This window comes from Rattus norvegicus, chromosome 17 (genome assembly GCF_036323735.1).
Source record: "Rattus norvegicus strain BN/NHsdMcwi chromosome 17, GRCr8, whole genome shotgun sequence".
NCBI classification, from domain to species: domain Eukaryota; kingdom Metazoa; phylum Chordata; class Mammalia; order Rodentia; family Muridae; genus Rattus; species Rattus norvegicus.
The window spans coordinates 92,870,992-92,895,388 of NC_086035.1; the positions used below are offsets into that span (position 1 = coordinate 92,870,992).

Below are 24,397 nucleotides of genomic sequence, written 5' to 3' on the forward strand. Positions count from 1 at the left end.
AGAAAGTAATATGCCCTATTTTTACCAGGTGAGTTCCAGTAGCACCTGTTGGTATCAGGAATTGCCTTTACATCCAACAGCGGCACCATTTGGTCACTGTTGCCATGGCAATGGCCATACATTCCCAGAAAACCTTTTGGCTCAATTCACAACTCAATTCACCTGGGAGTAGTTAGGTCATATTCCAAATAAAAGGCAGATAGCTTCTGCCCCCTCCTCCTCTTCTCTCTTCTCTTCTTTCCCTTGCCCCTTCCCCTTGTCTCATTCTCCCATTAAATCTCTCCACATGGAACTGTGTTGGTGTTGGTGTTGGTGTTGATGTTGGTGTTAGTGTTGATGTTGGTGTTAGTGTTGATGTTGGTGTTAGTGTTGATGTTGGTGTTAGTGTTGATGTTGGTGTTAGTGTTGATGTTGGTGTTAGTGTTGATGTTGGTGTTAGTGTTGATGTTGGTGTTAGTGTTGGTGTTGGTGTTAGTGTTGATGTTGGTGTTGGTGTTGGTTTGGTGTGCTTTATTCAGACAGGCACAGGCCAATATTTAACAGCGACAGCACCTACACGGGATGTTCTTTCAGCCCTATGCCCTTCAGAGAAGGGGGAAGAGGCCTATAGTCTCTCTAGGTTTATGTGGACTGGTACACCAACTGAGAAATGTCAGGCAGCTGTGGACAGTGAGGGAATGGCAAAGCTAAGTAGGATGGGCCATCTCTAAAAAGCTTGGGTCAACCGCAGGCCATTACTAATGCTTTAGGTCAAATTTATAACAAGTAATGCTACCTTGCACATATATGTGAGTCTAAAATAATGTATAATTGAAGCAAAATTAGATTCTCATTTACTAGAAATTATTTGCTATAAGATATCAATAGAATAATTTCTATCCTATTGATAGAATATCAATATAATGGGATAGCCATTTTTCTATTCTATTTTACTGTATTTTTGTCATTAGTAGAAAAGCTGGTAAAGATTTAATAAACCCATATGACCTTCAACTCAGGTAGAGTTTGTAAAACATACTAGACTATGAGCCAGAACTGTAAGAAGTCAGACCACACACAGGAATGTAGAGGAGGTGTCTAAAGAGGCTGCTTCAGCATGGTACCTACCATTTGCAAAAAATCAGAAACAGTAATGATTGACACAGGCTGTCAAGGTGACCTGTAGAGTCAACTGAATCCAACTCAAAGCCCTGGTAAGCTATTTTTAAATACTGACAAGTTGATAAGAAACTGTATTTCCTCCCATTCAATATAGTTAATTGGAGGAAAGCAGTGGGGTGTGATTACCTAACTTTAAAACACACAATCAAACTACAGTCATCAAGACTGTATGGTATTTCTAGGAGTCAAGACTGAGATCAGACTTCAACATCGTAGTCTTATAAGACCAGGAATGGAAACTGCAAGACTCTGAGTATTGGTCAGATAAAGAGGATTTGAATACTATCTCTGGACATGGGTAGAGACTTGATGTTCTAAACAGTCAAGAGGATTATAGAATATATCCCCCAACCTGGCAAAGGAGACAGGGTCTCATGTAGGTGAGGGTAGTTGAGAATGAACCTGAGCCTCCAGGTCCTCCTGCCTCCATTTCCCGGGGGCAGAGATTATAGGTGATGCCACCATGCTGGTTCTCATGTGGTTCTGGGAAGGGGCCCAGGGATTTCTGCATGGCCAGCAGGTGCTCTACCAGTGGTTATTGTCTTTCTGGAGGCTTTCAGAAAAAGAACAAAGAGGTACCACTGTCCTCTCCCTTATGGAGGAGAGGAGGGTAATAGAACACAGGTGATATGAAAATAGAAAAAAAAAAGATGGGGGGAGCCACGGGGGAGAAGGAAGGAGGATTAACAAAAACAAATTATATTTCAAAATGCCTTCCTGATTCTACCATTTTGTAAGATTCATTAATTAAAAAAATAAACAAAATAGTGATTCAAATTGGCCTGCCAAACACCTATATAGGTAAGGGTCCTCCAGGAAAGCTGCGTGTTGCAGAGGCTTTAAATTAAGAGCATAAAGTTTACGTCAACATGTGGCGACCTGTCCTGTGGTCGCTTGTAAGAGCATTTTCCTATTTAGTGGTTCCTGAGGCCACTGTTCTCTTACACCCTTAAGTACTTCCCACTTCGTTGTATAATAAACACTACCTGTTTTCTATACTATGCTCTGTGGGTCTCAGATGAATTGTTCCAATGGAAACCATGAAGCATGGGGAGCTGCAAAGAGGGTCAAAATAGATCTCAGTGACAGCCCAGACAAGGTACCCAGGAAGAGAGTGGAGTCACAGAAATACACGTATGTAAACATGGTCAGCTGATGTTCAAAGAAGTGAAACGTAGACCTTATATGTTCCACAAACCCAAAACAGATTACAGGCCATGAGGTAAAACATGCAGCTGTGAAATGCTTAGAAAATCTGCACAATCGAAGTGTGCCAACAGCTTTTTCTATGCAACTCTTAAGGGCGCAACCCACAGAAGAAAGACCTAACAGACAGACTGGGTTAATTAAACATACTGTCTGCTCCATGTCTGTAAAGGACCCTCTTAGAAAGAAGAGGGGGTGGGAGATGACCCACACACCTACAGAGAATATTTGCAAAAGATACTTTGAATAATGAACTATCTAAAATATGCAGAAAACCATTAAAATCTACCAATAAGGTCACAAAGATCCAATATAAAAAAACAATCAAACTAGGGATTGAGAAATGAATCAATGGCTCAGAGCTGTAACTCCAGTTCCAGGGAATCCTAAGCTATTTTCTGGCTTCTGTGGGGACCAGAAATGCTTGTGCTATGCTCACACCCCTGTAGGCAAAACTCACATAAAATAAATGTATCAGTATGTCTTTAAAATACAAACAAAACCCCTAAACTATACATGTAAATAAAATATACAGACAGAAAATTCACATATTAAAAGACTCTACCCTGGAGCTGGAGAGATGGCTCAAAGGTTAAGAGCACTGACTCCTCTTTCAAAGGTCCTGAGTTCAATTCCCAGCAACCACATGGTGGCTCACAACCATCTATAACATGATCTGATGCCCTCTTCTGATGTGCAAGAGTACATGCAGGCAGAACTCTATACATAATAAATAAATCTTAAAAAAAAAAAAAAGATTCCACCCACATCACCTGTCCTCACAGAGTCGCAAACGCAAAGAGCGCAAAATGCTGAAAAGAGTGAGGGGCAACTGGACTGCATTGGCTTCTAGTGAGAACTCAGAACAAAGCTGTCACACTTGAAGCCACACTGTGGCTTCTTACAAAACTGAACTTTCTCACCCTGTTATGGCAGGCACCCTCCTGGACACTTACTCACACCCAAACCTTCACACGGGTGCTTAGAGCCAATTTCTTCTAAGCGCCAGAACTTTGAGGCAATCACTGTGGGACGCAAGCCCCTCACTCTGATATGACAATTTAGACTAAAGACAGTGAAGTAGTTTTTATTTTACAAGTTCTGTAGAAACTGATGTCAGCCTAGAGAAAAGGCAAAAGTGGTTAGCACCTCTGACGTAGGGCAGAACAATAGTTTTTAAAGACCCTAACCTCCAAAAAGCCCTGTCTTCTTTGTCCCATAGTCTGGCACTCCAAGAGCTACGGTCTCTGTGCTAATTTAGCACAGCATCCCCTGCCCCACCTCCAATTTCCCATCCTAATGGTTCTGGATGCAAAGCTTTATCTAATATATATCCCAAGGGTTGAAATTCCTTCCTTTTTTGATTATGGCTCAGCCATTTACCAGGATCCCTGTAACTTTTCAACCCAAGATAAACTGCCATCATCTAGACAAGGTGGCAACAATGGGCAGCTAGAGGAAACAAGGGTCTAGTGCCTCCTACAGATCTATGATTCTTTGACAAGCTCTAATACAATCCATACTTAAAGTGGAGCAACCATTTTACTTCTTACAACCATGATATCCTTTAGTAGGTAAATGGATAACTAGTGGTATATCCAGATACTGGAATATTATACAGCAAAAAAAAAGCAATGAAATATGAACCATCAAGAGACAAAGACATTTAAATGCATATTACTAAGAGCAAGAAGTCCTCTGGTGTAATCTCAACTCTAACATTCTGGGGAAAACAAGCTATAGAAAGGATTAAAAGGTCAGGGATTTCCAGGGGAGAGCAGCTGAGCACAAAGGACTTTTGGCCCAGTGCAACTACCCTGTGTGAGTTTGTCAATGGTAGGCACATGGCATTAGTGATTAGGTCAAGGCCACAGAATGTGCACGACCCAGAATGAACTTAATGAGCACACTGGTCTGCAGCTGATGACGTGTCAATGTGGGTACATGGGCAGTAAAAACTGTCACCGTGGTAGAGGATGTTGGCAGTGTGGGAGGCTATGTATGTGGGCAAGGCATTAGGTGGGAAGTCTATGTACTTCAACCCCATTCTCCTGTGAGCCTAAAACTGTTCTTGTAAATAAATGATTCAATTCTAGAAAAAGAGTTGATCATGTGTTATTTCCCTAAATGGAAAAAAAAAAGGCAGAGTTAACTACTCCCCCAATTAGACCCTCTGTTCTCAGAGTGTAGGAGGTCTTGAAGTCTTCAATATTCGTTAACACTTCCTTTTCCCACTGCCAAGAGAAGCTACTTTCCTATTTAACAGTCCAACCTCTAACATACTTCAACCCACCTTAACTTAACCTTTAGTCCTTTGCCTGACGGGGCCTTTTCTCACTCTTCCTTAAAATGTGGTGGTGTTTTTAAAAGCGTTGCCAAACAATACTTGCTAGGGCTCAGCTTGATGTGTGAAGGCATAGGCATGAACCAGGCTGTCTTAAATGTGTGCATCCTGATATACACAGTGCTGTAACGGCAAGTCAGGAGTCTCACTGTAATCAAGTTTGCTAGTGAGCATGGAGAACATGAGCATATGTGAACCTGATAGGACCAGGCACTCCCCATCTTGGTTTTTGAGTCTCGGCCTCTGGCTGAACCTGGGGCCTACCAGTCCATATGCTTCTGTCTCCCAGATCTGGGATTGTGGGTACACACCTCTGTGCTTGGCTTTTTACTTGAGTTCTGGGGTCTGAGCTCAGACCTTCATGCTTTAGCGGCAAGCATTTTAATGACCATGTCATCTCCCCAGCCCATTTTAATGCTCTCTCAGGCCATTCTTATAAAAGTCCTAGGTATTTACAGTTTAACAAGAAGATAAAATGATTCTTACCTGGTGCTGATCATCAGAATTTGGTGGGCAGTTGGAAGTGACTGCATCACACTCCTTAGCTGGGATGGGGGGGGTGGGGGAGAGAGAACAACGTACAGATAAAGAACATACACATTCCACTCTTAGACCTAAAATGAAAACTCAGTAGTGTTGGTAAAATTGGGATGGATTTGAACAAAGACAAGTTCAGATCCCAACTCTTCGCCATCCCGCTACGTAATGTTAATCTTGACGGGAGTGAGCATGATTCTGTTGGTTTTGAAGAGAGAGGATTCCAGTCACTACCAGCACAAAGAATTGTTCAAACAAGGCAATAGCCTTTTCAGGGAGCTGGAGACACCCCACCCTGGAGATTCCACAGAACTTGTCTCTCACAGCCCATACTCCAAGTGTCCCATGTTTCTAAGTGCAACCTGGTGCAGCTCTATACATTACAAGGTGCCCTTGTGCCCCATGCTACAGACATATGGGACTGCTTACTATACCCCATTTTATCTGTCTAGCCAGGTATCATATGTTTGGCCAGCCCCATCAACTTAGGGTAGTAATCTACCTTGATCAACAGTGGACAGAGAAGGCAATCAAAACTGCTTCCTAATCAATAGATTAGACCAGGCCATGACCAAGGACATTTACCAAGAATAAATTATCCTCTTGGCTAACTGGTGACGGCTGCCTGGGGTGGACTTGAACTTAGCTTTTGTGGGGCAATGAGGCTATCTCTTGTCCCAGGATGAAAACTATTGTTGAGTGGCTAGAGTCCGCAGCTTGGCAGGTTAGTCTCTGAATACCACTTGTTATAGGAATCAGAACATAGTACCCTGGCTGATTGCTGCTTGGGTTCTACAGACCAATAGGATCCTCTGGTTTGTCCAGTGTTTGTTGGCCACATGAGCCATCTGTACATGGGTCTGTTCTAGGTGTGACCTGTGAGTTTCCAGCACCATCACAGATGAGGTGCAGCTCTTATGAATCTTACAGAAGGGAAGGCACTCTCAAGCCAGGGACAACCCCATTTGGCACCTTGGTCAATGTGATTCAGTGAAGGGTAATGATCTGTCTGTCCCTTCATGGCTGTTTCTCTCACCACAGTCTATCTTTCCCTTGACCTCTAAGGGCATTGAAGTGGGCAGACAAGGCAGGCTGAGGACCTTGCATTGATCCAAAAAGCAAAGAGGCAGATCATTGGGTACCAATGCTCTCCCAGCCAGTGCACCTGCCCTTGGCTCAGCATTGCTGCTTCCTATACCCAAAGAGCAAACCTTACCCTCGGGGAGTTGGATGGCCCCACCTACAAACAAAAGTACTCCACTGGATGAAGGCCAGACCTGAGAAGATCATGACTAGTCCCTGGAGGAAGGATCATCAGGGGTTTGTTTAATTTGAGCATTCCTCACAGCAGCTATGTGTGGGTGATGCTGAGGGTGCAAAATGAACATTCCAGAGGCTGGGAGGAAGTGGCTCAGCAGCAAAGTTTTTGCCTAACATGCACAAGGGTCTCCAGCATCACGATAAAAAAAATTAAATGAAGTGTGTATGCCGGGAGCTTTAGCAAAGTTCAAATTCCTTGGGGTAGGGATGTAATCTCAGCATTAAAGTACTTCTCTAGCATTGCATGTATGCTCAGATTTGTTGAAAAAAAGTAACACAATCAATCTACCTTTGCATTTTAAATTTCTAAAAAAGATTTTATTTAATTTTTATTTGTGTGTGTGTGTGTGTGTGTGTGTGTGAGAGAGAGAGAGAGAGAGAGAGAGAGAGAGAGAGAGAGAGAGAGATTCTATGGAGATGTAGGTGTCCTCAGAGGCCTGAAGGGGGCATCAGGTCCCCTGGAACTGAAGTTACAGACAGGCCTTAGCCACCTGATGTGGGTCCTCTGGAAGAGCAGCAAGCATTCTTAACCACTGAGCCATCAACCCCTGCATCTTAAATTTACTATGACTTTCTTTTTGAACAGTAAAAGAGAGGCACTCTAAGGAAAATTATCAAGGTTTTGTTTGTTTTTTGGGGGACTGGGGTTTGAACTAAGTAAGATCCTCAAACACACTTAGCATATTTAGCAAATGTTCTACCACTGAGCTTTTCTCTAGGCTCCTTTGTTTACTCTGTTTTGTGACAGCATCTTACTAAGTTGCCTGTGATAGCTTTGACCTCATTCTGTAACCTAGGCAGGTCCCGAACACCACCCCCATCCCCCATCCTCTGGCCTCAGCCTTCTAAGTAACTTGTACATAGGCCTGTACCACCAGGCCAGCCCAGAGTTTCCTTGATTTACATGAGGGCTTGTCTGTTTGCAGTTGTCTTCTGCTGTGAACACTCATTTAAAAAAAAAAATCAAAACTATTTTCCCAAAGACATTTGCAAATGTAACAGGAAGACATGTTCTCTTCAGGATGCTCAAGTTCCTGTGAGAAGTCAGGAAGTTCCTGATGAAAAATGTAGTAAGTCCCTGTAATATGGCCGATCAGCTTCTTTGTCAGCTTGACTGAATTGTGATCTCATGGAAACACACCTCTGAGTGTGTTCATGAGAATTTGTCTGGAAAGATCTGAGGAGGGAAGAAGGACCCCGAATGTAGGCAGCACTGCCCCACAGGCTGGTGTCCTGGACAGAAACCAGAGGAAAAACAGTCTTTTTCTCTCTCTGCTTCATGACTGCAGACTCGATGTGACCAGCTGTGCCGTGCCCCTGTGCTGTGCCTTCTCCACTGTGAATAACCGAATCCTGAAACTTTTAGCCTTCTTTATTTTGTCAGGGATTTGGTCTTGGCAACAAGAAAAGTAGCTAATCTAGTCCCCATCTCCTGTAGGTCAAGCAGAGCTGTGGAGAAGAGACCCAGCAGAATGTACCACAGAAACCTGCAGACCTAGAGCTAGGGACTGACTCTGGAGGGAGCTTGCTTTTGTCCCTGATGAGAAAGCAGGTGTGATAAATCATATGCTGATCGTTGAAATTACCCTAGATTTCCACATGACTTACAGCAAAACCACAGCATTCAAAAGCACTCAAGCTTGGCCTGCATTAAAGAACAGCTCTAAGCCGCTCACGAATAATGTAGGCCTCCTGTGACAGGATAACAGATGCTAGGAAGCTCGCCTAACCTATTTAAGAAAATGAGTTTTGAGGCCTTTTTCAATTGTAGGAAAATTGTTAAAGCTAATTACCCATGACTCCAGTATTAAGTAAACTAGACACCCCCAACTTACTGGGATGCCAGAATCCTCGCTGATACTTAATATAATTAGATGAAAGTTTAGATTATTTTTAGGACCACAAATTGGTCTCTAAAATTACTTTACATGAATTTTTAGATTCCTAAAAATAACTCTCTAAAAATATTTGTTTGTTTACTTATTTATTTTGTAAGCTCAAGGTCAAGGTGAGGTGTCTTCTTTCTACTTTATTGCTTTTGAGGCAGGGCCTCTCACTGGGCCTAGAGCTCAATGTTTCCAGGAGGCTGGCTAGGTAGCCATCGATCTCTGGGGACCCTCTTCACACCATCTGCTCGTATTAGGTTTGCAGACTAAACCCCTATGCCTGTCTTTTATGAGTGCTGGGGATCTGAACTCTGGTCCTCATACTTGTGCAGCAGGCACTTTGCGCAGGGACCTTCTCCCCAACCCGTTTATTAACTCTTTTAGTCAGCATACAAAGTAGCAGATATCACTGTGACACATTTTCGTGCATAAGCATCACCAGACTTTCTTCTACATAGCATCATTATACTTCATTCTTACTCCTCCTCAGGCTGTCGTCCTCTGCTCCCCTCTCTTAAAACGAATTCCATGAGAAAACTATTAGAAACCTCACTAGCAGACATTAAATTGCCTTATTATTGAATTGAATCTTTAAAACTTCTAACCAAGACTCATTTAACCTACAAAGCAGTGCACTTCTTTGGAGATTTAAAAATTATGCACTTTATATTATTTCCTGTGACATAGAACAAAGGGAAGGTCTGTTGTGTGCTCTCAGAGTCATGCTTCCTGTGAAGGCATGAGGGCTCGAATGAAAGTTGTATAGAGCTCAGATTCTAGGAGAAACCTGACCATATGTAGGATCAGGTTGCTAAGCAGTGTTCTTTTCCTTTCAAAACAGGAAGTCACATTCAAGGGCAAAGAAGAAAAGAGCTTTATAACACCCATCCAAGTGTACCCTCTGGGCTATTCTGCTTGACAATCCTTAAACTGATTTCTGTGGGGTTTTGGCCAGCCCTCCCTTGATCCCTGTCTGGTGTACATGCTCCTTAGAACATGCTCCAGACCCTGGATCTCCTTTGTTGAATTATATTTTTAAAAGTGTGTGTCTCTCTGTGTGTGCGTGTGTGTGTGTGTGTGTGTGTGTGTGTGTGTGTGTGTGTGTGTGTTGGTTGGGTTAGGCTGGCTGGCCAGCAAGACAAAAAAGATATGCCTGTTTTATTTCCTCAGCACTGGGACACAAGCATATGACACCATCCAACTCTTAAAAAAAAAAAACAAAAAACAAAAAACTAGACAATGCTTTATCTATCTACTTATCTTCCTATCTATCTATTTACATACCTACCTACCTTACCTGTCTGTATGTTTGTCTGTCTGCCTGCCTACCTATCTACCTACCTACCTTATCTATCTGTCTGTCTGTCTACCTACCTACCTATCTATCTGTCTGTCTATCACCTATCTATCTATGGAGGGGTTGAGTGCCACAGGGGTGTGGAGGATGTTGGGAGGAGGTTAATGGAATACATGTGATGTGAAATTGAGAGGGAATATCTTGGGGGAAAGCCAATTAGCTAGAGGAAGCATGGGGTAAGATTATAAGTGAGAAGAAAAATTAGACTAAAATATAATGATACATATGTAAGACATTGCCATTGAAGAAACCTATCACTCAGTGTGCTAACTTTAACAATTAATTAAATAAGCTAGAAAATGGGAGCTCTAGATGAGGGACAGGTTACCTGTGGAGAGCCTGCAGGGCAAGGGAGCTTGCTGGAAACCTGCCAAGCACAGCCATGGTTTATGGTAAGCCAGGCTTTGGCCTCTCCCCCATTCCCACAGTCACTTAGAAAAGGACTGACATGGGCTGGAGAGATGGCTCAGCCGTTAAAGGCTAGGCTCACAACCAAATATATAAGAAAAGGACTGACATGTTAATGGTATCACACCACGGGACAAGAGAGTCTGAGGCCAGGGAGGGGAGATAGCAGTGCCCAAACCTAGACTTATCCACAGGTGGCCCTGGTGGGAAGCTCTCCCCTGTTCCCACTCTCAGAGACATATCAGGAAGCCCACCTGGGCAGGAGTTCCATAGGCCACCTCTGCACGGAGACCAAGCAGCCAGGTGACCTGCCATCTCTGGAGCTGAGATGATCTGATTGTCCCTGTCCCCTCATCTCTGGGCTGTCCACAGGGTACAAGGTCAATGTTCTGATACAACAAGCCACATGATGGCTTTGCAAACACACCATGGTGCTGGGCCGCAAAAGGCTAGAGTATGGCCACTTTCTGATCCTTACCATGTTTGAATTTGAGGCTGTGGATTACAAAAGGAATTTTCGAGCCTGACAAGAGTCCCTTGGTGTTTGTCCACAGAACATTACTGGGGTTTCAGTGAAATCTACCACACACCTTCCCCAATTGGAGCTTGGGCTAACACATTCTCCTTCCTCTTCCTCCTCTTCCTCCTCTTCTTCCTCTTCCTCCTCTCTCTCTCTCTCTCTCTCTCTCTCTCTCTCTCTCTCTCTCTCTCTCTGTTTTTCCTTTTGGTTTTTGGAAACAGTCTCACTCTAGAGCTCAGGCTGGCCTATAACTCATTACGTAGTCCAGACTGGCCTCAAACTCCTAGCAGTCTCCTGTCTCAGCCTTCCAAATGTTAGGATTACAGGCATGAGTCACCTCACCCAATCCTCTCCTTCTCCTTAAACAAATTTGAGTCACCTACATTATTTGAACGCAGAACATGTCCAGCTTTGTGTAGTGCCATATGTAGTAACACCATATGAAGTTCAAATGTATAATCTGGTATAACATGATTGATCCATTCTAATTAGAAAGTTCATTTCTAAGGATAATTGGGTAACTATTCTCAACCTAAGTTATTGGTTCATTTCTGTCTTATTATCTTCAGTAAGTAAACTGTATTTGAGTGGTGCTTTGTTCCAGATACTCAATTAGTCACAAGTAGAAGTCCTTATATTAACTGTTCTTACCTTTAGGGAGGCCAGTGTCTTGAATGGGATACTTGTCTGACTGCAGAAACGGACAAAAGCAGAGAGTTATTTTTAAATGTCAGTTGTGAGATCAAAGTGAACAGAGAGCTTTGTGTTGTGTTTCAGAGGCAGGCTGAGGTAAAGCTGGCTCATCGGCAAAGTGCCTGCCTAGCATGCAGAAGGCCACAGGTGCTGTACCCAGGATTGCAGCATAAGCAAGATTAAACCTTCCAGGTCTTTAGCCTCAGGCTTATCAGCAGGCTGATATCAGAGTCGACAGGTTAATGTCAGAACATGAAACAGAATAATCCCCCTCTTGACTTCCTTGGCTCTGACCACTAAACCACACTTCCTCTCTTCTCTGCTATGCCATTCTTCCTCTCAACTTCCTGCAGCTTTATACTCAGATTTTTGTCTTGGTGCATTCTTAGAGTGCATGTTTCTTCTCACCATTTCTGTGATGGTCATGCCACATACATGTGTTCTGGGCAATATTCACTGCTGTAGACTCTGTCCTGGGTTTGAATCCTGGGACAGGACTCCATGTTAGATATCCTCAATGTTGAAAGGAGGTTAACTAAAAAATAGACAGTATTAAAAGTGGACACCAGACAAAGACCTAGGGACATCTAAGAATGTCACTTATGGTTTGCATGAAGCAAAAAAAAGGATCTAACATGATTTTGTTGCTGCTTCAGAGAAGGTATCATGTAGCCCAGGCTGGCTTCAAGCTTGCTGTATAGCTGAGGATGACTGTATACTCCTGATCCTCCTGTTCCAACTACAGAGTGCTAGGCCTGCGTGTGTGCAGCACCTTACTGAGTGCTGGTAGTGCTGGGGATTAAGCCCAGGATTCCGTACATTGTGGGCAGGCAGTCTGCTCACTGAATCACATCCCCAGCAGAAGATCTAACACTGGTTTTTGACCTGGAAATGATGATGCCACAGAGGATACCATATGTAAGAAGTGTATCTTTGGAAAACCTTTGGAGTTTCTGAGCTCTTGTGGTAATACTTGGTGACCACAGTGTGATCTAACAAGGCATAAAGAGTCAAAACCTGCCACCTACCATGGCAAAGGATAAAGTGCTGGGGTCTGTGTCCTCCACTGGCTCCTTTGCCATGTGATCTGGAAAGATACAAAGGGACAGGATTGTCATTGAGACAAAAGCACAGATGAGGCCTTCCCTGTCATTTTCACCTCTGAATGAGCTGCCTTTTCTGGGCAATATAATTGTACTGTCTGTCATTTGTTACTCTTGTTACTTTAAGGAAGAGAACAAGGAGAAGAAACAGAAAAATCAAAACCACTATGCTCAGGACTTACAAACAAACAAACAAACAGAACAAACACAAGTTACTTATAAACATGCTCAAATACTGGGAGTTGCAATTAATGACAGATTATACAAACATCATACCAATCCCTGCAAGAATGTGCCTATGGGTTCTCTCAGGAGCCTGGAACTCACCAAACAGGTTCCTCCCTAGCGCTTAGGTTGCAAGCTGGCTTTTGTACATTGGTTCTGGGGCTCAAATTTGGGGCCCAGAACATCTACTGGCCAAACTATCTCCCCAGGTACCAACAACTCTACCTGTTAGATTGGATGTAAAGTTTATTTAAGGATTTTATTCTGAATCGTGCATTATTTTCTAGTCTCTATGGCTTGCTTTTTTTTTTTTTTTTTTAAGAACAAAGTCCTTTTAAGAGGCTGGAGTGATGGTTCAGTAGTGAGGAGCACTTGCGGCTCCTAAAGCTTGGTTCCCAGCACCCACTTGGACTTCATAACCATTTATGACTCAAGTTCAAGGGGATCTGACACCCTCTCCTGGCTTCTGCAGGCACTAGGCATACATATGGTGAACATTTTTAAATGTCTTAAAAACACTCATACACATAAACAAATCTAAATTTAAAAAAAATAATAATTTTAAAACATTAAGCTTCTTGGACTGGGGAGGCAGCCCAGTAGATACATCATTTGCCATGCAAGCATGAGGACCAGAGTTTGAGTCCCAGAACCCTTATAAAAGCCAATCAGTATAACTGCTGTGTGTCTTCCCAGCCCCGAAGGGCAAGCTGGCTAACCAGACTAACTGGAATCGCCAACTGAAGGTTCAGCAAGAGACCCTCCTCTGAATAAAGGGGTGACCCTCCCCCAGCGAACGAAGGGAAGATCCTTCCTCAGAGAATAACACAGAAGAACAATAGAGAATGATTCTTAACATTAACCTTAGACCCCTACATGCACATGCACACATGCCTGTCTACACATGAAAAAAAAAAACCGTGTACACACATAAACATAACACAAACACATGGGAGGAAATGGCTTGTTTCTGAGACAGAATGAAATGGTCTTGAACAGTATTTCTCAACCTTCCAATGCTGCCTATAATACGATTCCTCGTGTTGTGATGACCCCCAAACATGAAATTAGTTTTGTTGCTACTTCATAACTATAATTCTGCTACTGTTATGAGTCGTAAGTTAATGTCTGTGTTTTCTAGTGGTCTCAGGCGAGCAACCCCTTGAGAAGATTATTTGACACCCCCAAATGGGTAGTGACCCACAAGTTGAGAATTGCTTGTCCAGAAGAAACATGCATTAACACCTGCACAAGGATTCTCCTATAATTAAAAATAAATCATTTGCAGGAAAATCATATGGGATTGGTGGCATGTTCCCGATTCCAGCACTTGGGAACTGAGGCAGGAGGATGTGAGTTTGAGGATAGTCTGAGCTATATAGTCTAAAAAATAAATAAATAAAGGTATGAGAAAATAAAGACATAAGAGGGGGGAATGGCAGTGACGGCTGGGGTAAGGAACAATGTCACCCAGAGCGTCTATGAGGAGCAAGCAGGGCTATTAACAGAATAGAGCACCAGCCAATGTGTCAGAGGCCTGGAGCTTCATCTACACTCCTGTTGACTTTGGGTAAGCCTTGAGGTGTGCCTTGGGGGAGACTCTAACCTCAGATGATGGCTATGTACGGTGTGATGATGGCATTGGATGGGCTTTAAGCTGGCTACGCCTTGGACTCTTCATCTGGGACATGAAATTAAATCTGGGTCCTCCAGTTCCTGCTGGATGCCCCAAGGCCAATGACCACTATTCAGGCCAGACATGGAGGTTGTACTGGGTGGTTGACCTTCTGCTCCTCAGAACCTCACTGAGGACTGTGAGATGAGAAGGCTTGCCTGGGAGAGCTTGAGGCCAGCAGGGCTTGTGCTGGTTTGCTTTCTGAAGCTCAAGAAGTTCCCAGAAAACTCAGAAGAGGCACATTGTGAACTGGTACAAGAGGTATGCTCAGGTCTTTTGCTGTTATTTTTGTTTCGGTTTAGTTTTGGAGACAGGGCCCCATAGGGTCCAAGCTGGCCTTGAAGTTTTGATATAGGGGAGAACGACCGTGAACTTCTGATCTTCAGTACTAGGATGACATTAGTTTGTCATTTCTCCTGGTTTTGGGGGTGCTGGGGATGAAAACCGAGGTCTTTGAGCCTGGCTCTTACTCTCCCACCTGAGCTAGGGCCTCAGCCTCTGTGTGTCTTGCCTCATTTTCATTGTAAATGCTCTAACTGCCTTGGCCTTTGCTGTACACTAGGCTGTAGCTTAAGCTCTTTTTCATATGTCTGTCAGTTGTGTTCACAGACCTGGGTCCATGTTGGTGCCCCATATGCTACCTCTGATCCACTGCCTTCTTCTGGCAGCTGTTTTAGGTCAGGCCCAACTGCTTTTGTTCTCACAAGCACAGAGTTATGTGTGCCAAGGAGGTTGTGGGAGGGCTGTTGCTGGTTATTTGAGACAGCTCTAGAAGTAGAAAGTCTTCTAAAAAGCCTTACCTGGAGGCCTTGAAGTTGAATGTTTACAATATGATTAAGTGTAAAATCAAATCGTTTATCTAAAGCTTGAAAATGTTTGTTTTTACAAGCCCCAGGTATCAGCAGGTTGAGCCCACAGGCAAAGCTCCAGTGCCAGGTGGGATGTGGGGCACCAAGGGGCCTGGAACAGAAAGGGGGATTTGTGAGCCCCAAAGAGGGCATAGCTAGGAGGTCTTTTCTGGGGTGACAGGGACATTCCCCTGCCCCAGCTGTCACCCACTCTCTGGCCAAGTTTCCTTCCCAGAGTTGCCTCAACCACTCACCCACCTGCTGGCAGCTGCCTGTTGCACTAACTGATGTTCCTTCCTCAAAAGTACCTTCTAGAGAGTTCTACCAGGTGGCAGATCCATACATGGGGGTCCCTGGCAGGGTACCAGTAGACCCTGATTCAGATGAGAATGAGCAGTCCACACCGTCATTCAGAATCTCTGGACCACATGTTATCTTAGGAGTTAAAGAGAGCCAGGTGTGATGGCACATATTTAAAATCCCAGCAGTCCAGAAATGGAGGCAGGAGGCTCATGAGTTTAAAGCCAACTTGGGCTACATAGTGAACTGCAGACCACCCTGAGTTATATATAACAGATTCTATCTCAACAAACAGTGACAATGAAAGCACAGTCTCTGGCAGTGACTATGGAAGTCCCACACAGTGAAAAGCACATCTTCAAGCTAGAAGTGCCCAGCCCTGCAACCTGAAGAAACAGCTGGAAATTCTCCTTCCTTCATGACTGTTCTGCACCACACTACGTGTACATCTTGACACACATGTTTCATTTGCTCCCCTCAGATCCTGCTTGAAGGTCCCTTCCCAAGGCAGCCATCCAAAGCCAACCTCTTCCACCTCTGTCGGGTTGCTGCACATCAAAAACTCTCTGAGCCTACCTCATCTGATCTTGTCTTTGAGAAGGGACCCTTACTGGGGAGCACCTGGGGAAGGGCCAGGAAGATGTGAGAAGAGTCCTTCCCTAAGGACCAAAGTTATCAACATTCGAAAAGCTTCTTCATCAGCTCATATTTTCAACATACAGGGCTGTGCAGGCTTCAGTCAAGCTCCTACAATGACATCTCCCCATAAACTCAAAAAGAAGCGTTTGGCTGGAGAACTTGGGGGTGGAGAGGGAGTCAGTTGGTAGACTTCTTGCCTAGCATCTGCAAAGTGATTTCTAACACTACACAAACCCAGTATAGTCCTGAGTGTTTATAATCACAGCACTCTGGAGGTAGAAGCAGGAAGATGAGGTGCTCAAGGTCATCCAACGTAGCTCAAAAAAAAAAAAAAAAAAAAAAGACTATGTTCAAGGAGCTCTGGTCAGCTAAGCTTATAGACACCTGGATGGTGGCACCCAGAGAAAGCTGGGAAGCTTCACACCCCTTTCTCCCCTGCGGCCCACTCTGACTGTCTCTTTATCTGTCTCCTTGGTAAAATCAAAGGGTTGAAGGGGATGGATAGCTCTGTGATGGAGTAGTGGATTCCATCTTCAGTACCACAAACACAAACAGGAAAACATAGTTAACATTAGTAAACCTTTTTTTCTAAGCCGATTGGCCAAGCATCGTGGAATTGTCAGGCACAGCTTCACCAATATGGGGCAGGGAATCTTAGTGGAGATGGCAGTCTTGGGGACAAGCCCTCAACCTGTGCCTCCTTGTAGGATCAGAATTAAGCTGGATGAAAGGAACCCCTGCTGGTGCCCACTGAGGCCCTGCTTCCTGAGGAAAGGACCCCATAGCTTTCATGGTCACATAAGTGGCTTGTGTGACAGAACCTCTGCTAAGCCTTGCAGCCATCCTGAGAAAGGTCTGAGAACCCTATTCTCCACAGTGTGTGCTCAAATTCATGGATACACAGAAAAGGCTGGCCATGAGCCTAAGACCTCCAGGTTGGCTGGGTTGTTGTTTGTTGTTTGTTTTTGCACCAGAAGCTTTTTTAAAAGTGGCTTAGGCCTAGTTTACCAGACAGACTCACTAGAGATGTCATCACGCCCAGACTTGTCTTACTAATTTTCAATAAAGCTTTTTATTTTAAATATTATTTGTTTATTTGTTTGTTTATTGTGTGAGCACTCACATGTCGTTGTACACATGTGGACATCGGAGGACAACTTTGTGGAGCTGGTTCTCTCCTTCCATCTTTATGTGGGTTTAGGGGACTAAAATCAGGTCACCAGGCTTGTGCAGCAAGTGCCTTGCTCACCCCACCCCCACCCCCAGAGCCATGTCACTGGCCCTGGTCTGCTTTTTATAAAGACTTCTCTATATCAGCATATAACCCACTCTTATGACTCCAATTTAACTAGATTACCTTGGTAAAAACTGTTCTCAGAAAAGGTTGTGTTCTGAGGTACAGGTGTTGACATCAGCATCTCAACTTCTGAGGCAGTGGGGTTAGAACCTCGACACAGTTCAGTCCACACTCTACTACTCTCCATTCTGATCCTGCCCCCTTGGAGAATACTCCCTCTCCCTCAAAGCCTTAATCATTGTAACATCAACTCCAAATCCAAAATCTCTTCTACTCATCCTCAACTCGGGGATCTAACTTTACCTTCAGAGTCATCTGGGGGGGGCACTAAGCACCCCGAAGCCTCTGCAGGAGGAACCAGTTGCAGTGTCCAAAACAAGAACAAAGTGACAACTCCCTTTACCTAGCACATTCTGGTCTCAGGAACTTTAAATATCCCCAAAGATGTCTATTTGGAGAAAACAAGCAAGAATCATGTTCAACTCCCAGTTCCCCAGGCAAGAGTGGGGCCCCTTTTGCAATTTAGTGCCAAACTGAAGGCGACTCTTTGAACTTGGGATTTCAGAGGCAAGTTTTTCTTTTCTTTTCTTTCTTTTTATTCCCCCCACCCCCGAAAGCTTTCACTCATCCACAGCTGTTTTCACTCCTGCTTGTAAAGATTCAGGATCACAGACACTCTGAAAGCCCAGAAGGGTGCTGACAGTTCCCATCTCCTCTGTCATGTGGCTGAACTAGCTAGGGAAGGTGCCTGTGTCAAACCCGTGTGTCCCTATGGGGTCCCTGGAGAGTGGCCTCCCCTACTAGCCCAGTGACAAGAATCAAACTGATCAGGGAAGAGATGAAAGGACGTGGGGGGAAATTCAGAAGCGGGAGAGTGTATGAAAAGTTAGGAAACATTGTAAATAAGAGAAGCAGGCCTAATAGTGAGTGTTTGTCATTCTGACTTCAAGATTGGTGTGCAACTTAGAGAGACCCTGCCTACAAAACATAAACTGAGGGCTGGGGATACAGCTCAGTGATAAACCACTTGCCCAGCATATGCAAGGCCACAACTTCCATTTCTAGTAGACCTCCCCCAGGACCATAACAAAAGGAAACAAAATGAAGGACGTGTTAGAAAACCCTACAGAGTGGGAGACAGGAAAATCACGGATGCCCACCCACTACACACTTGCTTCTTGTGGTGGTGCTGGAGAAGGTAGCAGGCTCGACCAGCTTCGCACACATGGCTGATTCTGAAAGTGGTTCACTCTGGATTTGGCCAGAACTCATACAGAATGAAGAAAGGCTGAGGACAGGTGAGACACACACCGCCTTCCTGATGGCCAGGATCAGGACCTGAGTTCCACAGAATACATGGAGTAAAGTGGGACCCTGAACAAAGTGAAATCCACATGACTGTACTCTGCCACTATGATGCTTAGGTAACAAGGTGTCCCACCTCCTCAGCTGGACCTTCCTTGTTCTGTCTTAAAGTCCATATAACATGAGCAGCCAGATTTTAGTCACATTTGACAGGCAATGGAGATCAGTGATGGAGGTTGAGATTGACATCTACCCCATTTCCATCACTACCATTATCTTGCCCTGGGACCTCAAGCATCTTGTGAACTTCCTCAATATGCAGGTTGGGTTTTTGGTTTTTTGGTTTGTTTTTTGGGATTTTTTGGAGGGGGTTGTTTTGTTTTTGGGTTTTTTTGGGTTTTTTTTTTTTTTAATTTATTTCATGGGGCTTGGAGAGATGGCTCAGTGGTTAGGAGCACTAAGCTCCTCTTCCAAAGGACCTGTGTTCAATTCCCAATACTCACATGGCAGCTCACAATAATCTGTAACTCCGTTCTAGAGGATCCATTGCCATCTTCTGGCTTCTGGGTGTACCAAGCACACAAGTGGTGCACATAAATGGAAGCAAAACACCCATGCACATACACATATAATAATTTTAAAACTCAACTTCATGCCCTGGGAAAATGACTCAGTGGTCAAGAGTACTTGTTGCTTTTGCAGAAGACCCAGTTTCAGTTCCCAGCATCCACACAGTGGCTCACAATTATCCACAATCCCAGTTCCAAGGGACCTGACACTTTCTTATGATCTCCACAGGTACATAGATTCATATAGGAAAAACATTCATATGCATAAAATAAAATCAATAAATCTTTTTAAAAATTAGTTAACTTCACAGTACAACATAAGCTCACTCTGTGTGTGTGTGTGTGTGTGTGTGTGTGTGTGTTTGAGACAGAGACAGATTAAGGACCTAGGGCCACATGCACACCAAGCAGGTGCACTCTACTACTGAGCTGTGCATCTCAACTATGTGTGTGAAGGGACAGGTTTTATTTTTACTTTGCAATTTGCAAGGTAAACTTGGTTGACACGTTTCACTTGATGTTCCTCAGGAACAAATGGCTTTTTTTTTTTCCACCTATGGTTTGAAGCAATTGCCTTAAATTCTGTTTCATCGTTCATCTATCTACTCATATGAATGAACGTTCCACTCAGGGGAGTGAAATGAGTTTACACAGGTTTTGTGTGTACTTGGTAGTGTGGTGGGAGTCAGGGAAGAGCTACAGGCAAGACAGACTTGGGTTCTAGATGGAGCTCACTTTCCACTGGAAAGAGTGACACTGGCTAAACAGGATCTTGAAACAGTGAAAGGAAGGTTCCAGAAGAGACAAGAGTGGTCTTGGGCTGAGTCCAGATCATCTTTGAACTCTGGAGAAATAGGAGCTGCCCAGCCAAGGATGCAGGGAGCTTTCCAGGCAGTGGAAACAGTCTTCCCAGGGATGAGGCCAGGAAGCATATAAGGTAGAGCCATTTGAAGGAAAGAAAGGAAGCAGTGCGGCAGTCATGCCTAAAGCAAGTGACGAAAGGTATTGAAGGGACAGGTGAGGGTGTGTTGGGATGGGTGGCCTGAGAATTTATCCAGAAGTGAGTCTAAGCAGGGTGACAGAATATGACTCATGAAGAATTCACTCTGACCATTGACAGGAAGCATGCATCAGTATGGAAACCCCAGAGGTGAGTGTAGGAGGCCAGGAGAAAGAGCATGGTCTGAGGTGGAGAGGTGAAATTTTCAGTCAGTCCTTTGGACTCATCAGCACCAGCTGTGTTGTCACTTCAGAAGTGGAAGAACCAGGTAGGACATCTAGATGAAAGTGCATTCGTGTCAAGACATGTATTACATAGAAGAACCTCTTTGATTGACAGATTCCCAGAATGGGGAAGAATATTCTTAGCATCTCCCAGGACCCTCTAAAGGAGGCCTCCTTCCTCTTTGTGGGGAGCCCCATTCCATCGCGCCCTGAAGAGGTCACCTAGAGGTTTGCGTTCTACTTGATGAGGTGAGAGGCAGACTGCCTACAGGACACCTACAGTTCACACATAGAGGTTTGATTTGATGCTCCCTTTACTGCAAGTTGTGGGCATTCGTTCTAGATGGGCCAAGCTAATTAAGACTGTAGCTGCAATTCTAGTCCTATAATGCTGTAACTGTCTCCCAAGTTCTTATATCTATCAGCACATACACATGGCTTTGTGGTGGTGGTGGGGTATGTGTATATGATCATGTGGGTACAATGTACATATGAGCAAGTGCTCATGCACACATGTGTACAGACTGGAAATCAACCTTGGGTGTCTTCCTCGATTATATTCTCTCTCTCTCTCTCTCTTTCTCTCTCTCTCTCTCTCTCTCTCTCTCTCTCTCTCTCTCTCTCTCTCTCTTTCTCTCTCTCCCTGTCTCTCTCTCCCTTCCTCCCTCCCCCCCCCCGTTTGTGTGTAGCTAAGCTGGTAGCCAGCAAGCCCCAGGATCTCTCCACCCCACCCTCCACAACCCCAGCTTTGCAGGCAGGGTGCCATGGCTACGTTGTTATGTAGGTGCTGAGAATTTAAACTCAGATTAGAACCTAGGTTCTCATACTGGAGCAGCAAGCTCTCTCTGCCTGCCCACAAAGGCATTTCTTTAACCTCTGTCCACACCTTTCTTTGAGACAGAGGCTCGCACTGAACCTGCAACACATCAGTTTGCTTTGGCTGGCTGGTCAGTGAGCTTCAAGGATCTGTCTGCCTCAAAAGGCCCTCTGAGCACTGGGGTTCCAGATGGGTTGCCACCATGCCTGACTTTAAATATGGGTGCTGGAGATCAGAATGCAAGACCTCATGCCTGCTTGCTTGGCAGGCACTTCACTAACTGAGCCATCTCATCAGCCCTCCCTGAGGCTTTTTATGCTGGTGTTACTGCTGAACTGGTTTCCACCCCCACCCCCACTTTCTCTGATGAAGTCATGTTGGGAGGCAGCTCAGGCAAATGTTACTGTATCCTTATCCTGTGAATTCCCTGTCTCCATCTCCTAAGCCCCCTCACCAGTATCACTTAAGTCTGAGACAATTCTGACTAAAATCAGCCCCAAACATTGACATATTATTAATACAGTTCTCAGCACAAGAGCGGCAGTGTTATAGTAGCAGGCCCCCATCAGAGAACTGTTCCCTTCATTCCCCTTCTGTTCTTGCAAACAATGGGAGGGATGGCCAGTTCATTTAATTGATAGCCTGTGGAGCATGCCACATTTGAATAATTTAGTTCTTTCTTCGATGTCACTAGTAAACAGCCTCCTCCCCAAACCAGCACTTCAGGATGTCAAATCAAAATGGCCATTGGGCTTAGTCTTCAGACCACTGCCAGACATGGTATCTTTTCCTTCAAGTCAAGCCAATAATCAGGGCTAAGCCTTTGAACTCTGTCCCTGCTCCAGCTCAAGAAATGAAATACAAAACAAGCAATCACCTCGATCCCAGCAGTCCAGTCCGGTTCTGTGTGGCTCTCACCAGAGAGTCCAACCTCACCAAAACCAGAGAAAGACCTAGTGTACTTCAGAGGTATACATCATCTGTTCACTCACAAACACCGATGGAATTTGTAACTTGATTGCAGGAGGTCTGAGGAAATCCCTGGAAGTTGACCTCTAAAGAGATTTTCCTTAAAGGCAGGAAGAAGTGATAGAAAAATCTATATGCTGGCCTAGATATCAAAGCACATTTTTTTATGTACTACCGGGACTAGAAACAGGTGGGGATTGCGTCGGTGGGCTCAGCCTCGTGGCTCTGTGGACAGTATAATAGTTTATAAAACAGCTAAGAGAGGTTAAGACTTGTACAGAAGCAAAAGCATCTCTGCAAAGTGAAGCCAGGAGAGAGAAGAGGAATAAGAAAATGTGTGAGTGGAAAGTAAGGGACAGCCTGGGAGGAAAGGGGTGCAGAATCCTCCCTCCTATGTTCTTTTCTACCAAAGGTCGGCTGTCTTGTTTCAATCCGGCACCCGCGTGGCCCAGAACAAAAGCGCTCGGCCCGGCCTCAGTGTGGGGAGAGGGACCACGCACACCTTGCGGTGTGCAGGAAGCTGGCAATCAGCAGCTGCTCACAGAGAGGGCAAGCACAGGGGTGGGATTGGGAGAGGTAGAACGCGTGCCACAGCTGTTCCCATAGGGCCAGGGCCGGCACACATCTGGAGCGAGCCCGGGTTCTGAAAATGCACTCAGTGGGTGACTGGAGTTCAGTCTCACAAACTCAGCTGGTGGTCACACCCCAAGTGAGGGCGCGGCACCTTGACACTTTACCTGAGCGCAGAGGGTCATCCGGAGAAGCCATGAAGACCAGGAGAGGACAGATGAGTGTCTGAGCAGGGGTAGGCAGTCTCTGGGACCCCTGAGAACAGCAGGATCGCTGGGACCCAACCTCCTGGCAATGCGCGACTCTCTCTCAGCGCTTTGCCCTGCTGCTCCTCCTCCTCCCTATCTTCCTCCTCTTGATCTCTGCCACTTCTTCCTCGTGCTCACTTCCTGCAATTAGCAAAGCCCCTTCCTGGCGCGAGCGTCTCTCCAGAACTCTGGAGAGGATCCCGTGGGTTTCGGTTGGACACGAGAGGACCCCGCGAGGCCCCCGGAACAGTACCTAGGGTGTAGAACGCTGGTCCCACCACGGGGTTCCCACGCGATCCCAGCTGGGAGGGCCTTTCAGCTGACCTTCCACTGGTTGCTGCATGCGCGGGTAGCTTTCCCGGTTCCTAATCTCACCCTCAGCTGGGACACCAAAGCGCTCCCAGCGTGCTCCTTGCACAGGCCCGGGCTGAGACGCCTGCCGGCGATTTGATGTTTGAACAGTTTCCTAATCTTCAGGCAGCCTGAACGGCGGCATGACCGCACATGCTAGCACTTTCTATTTTGATGTTTCTTTGGCATTAGTTACTGCCTGACCTCCTGGGTGAACACTACACAAAGGAGCGGGAAGAAAAGTCAGTCGTGAGGTCTCTGGTTCACTCTTCTGAAGGAAAAAAACAACCCCCACCCCCACCCCCAAAAAACAGTGTAGAGTTCTGTTAGAAATGCAGAACCCGTTGACCCTTAAACGAATTAAGATTTAGTTTAAATGGGATTTCATTCTAATTAAGAGCAGAGAATCTGATCTTTCAAATGACTATATTTTATTTTAAAGTCTAAGTTATTTCTATTATTTTTAAATCGTATCGGGGGATGGGGTGTGAGCACATGAGTACAGTGCCTACAGAGTCAAGAAGAAGGTGGTGGCTCCCCTAAAGCTGGAGTTGCTGGTGGTTGTGGCCATGCTAGGAACTGAAATTGGGTCTTTTGCAAACGCGATAGCGCTCTTAATGCTAAGCCACCCCTCCAGCTCTAGTGGCTGTATTTTCACTATCTGCCATTTACAAAGGTTACAGACAAATTTAATAGGAATCTCTGAAAGGAAGCACATAATTAATATCTGCCTTTAGACATAAGCATAGAACTGTAAAACCGGAGTTTAAAAGAGATAACAGCCAGGTCTGTAGTAGAGTGCCTAGCATGTATAAGCCCCAGCAC

The 24,397-nt window shown here is 44.9% G+C and overlaps 1 protein-coding gene across 1 annotated transcript in view; it reads right to left on the reverse strand.

Annotated features, from left to right (window-relative positions):
• Nucleotides 1-23,817, reverse strand: part of Edaradd (EDAR associated via death domain) — a 44,018-nt gene extending 20,201 nt beyond the window's left edge. Inside the window, exons 1-4 of the mRNA XM_574055.9 lie at nt 23,141-23,817; nt 12,461-12,519; nt 11,391-11,430; nt 5,198-5,256 (exon numbers count right to left, since the gene is read on the reverse strand). Of these exons, the coding sequence (XP_574055.4) occupies nt 5,198-5,256; nt 11,391-11,430; nt 12,461-12,519; nt 23,141-23,171 (189 nt within the window). The 5' untranslated portion in view covers nt 23,172-23,817. The remainder of the gene's footprint in view (nt 1-5,197; nt 5,257-11,390; nt 11,431-12,460; nt 12,520-23,140) is intronic.
• Nucleotides 23,818-24,397: the final 580 nt, after the last annotated feature.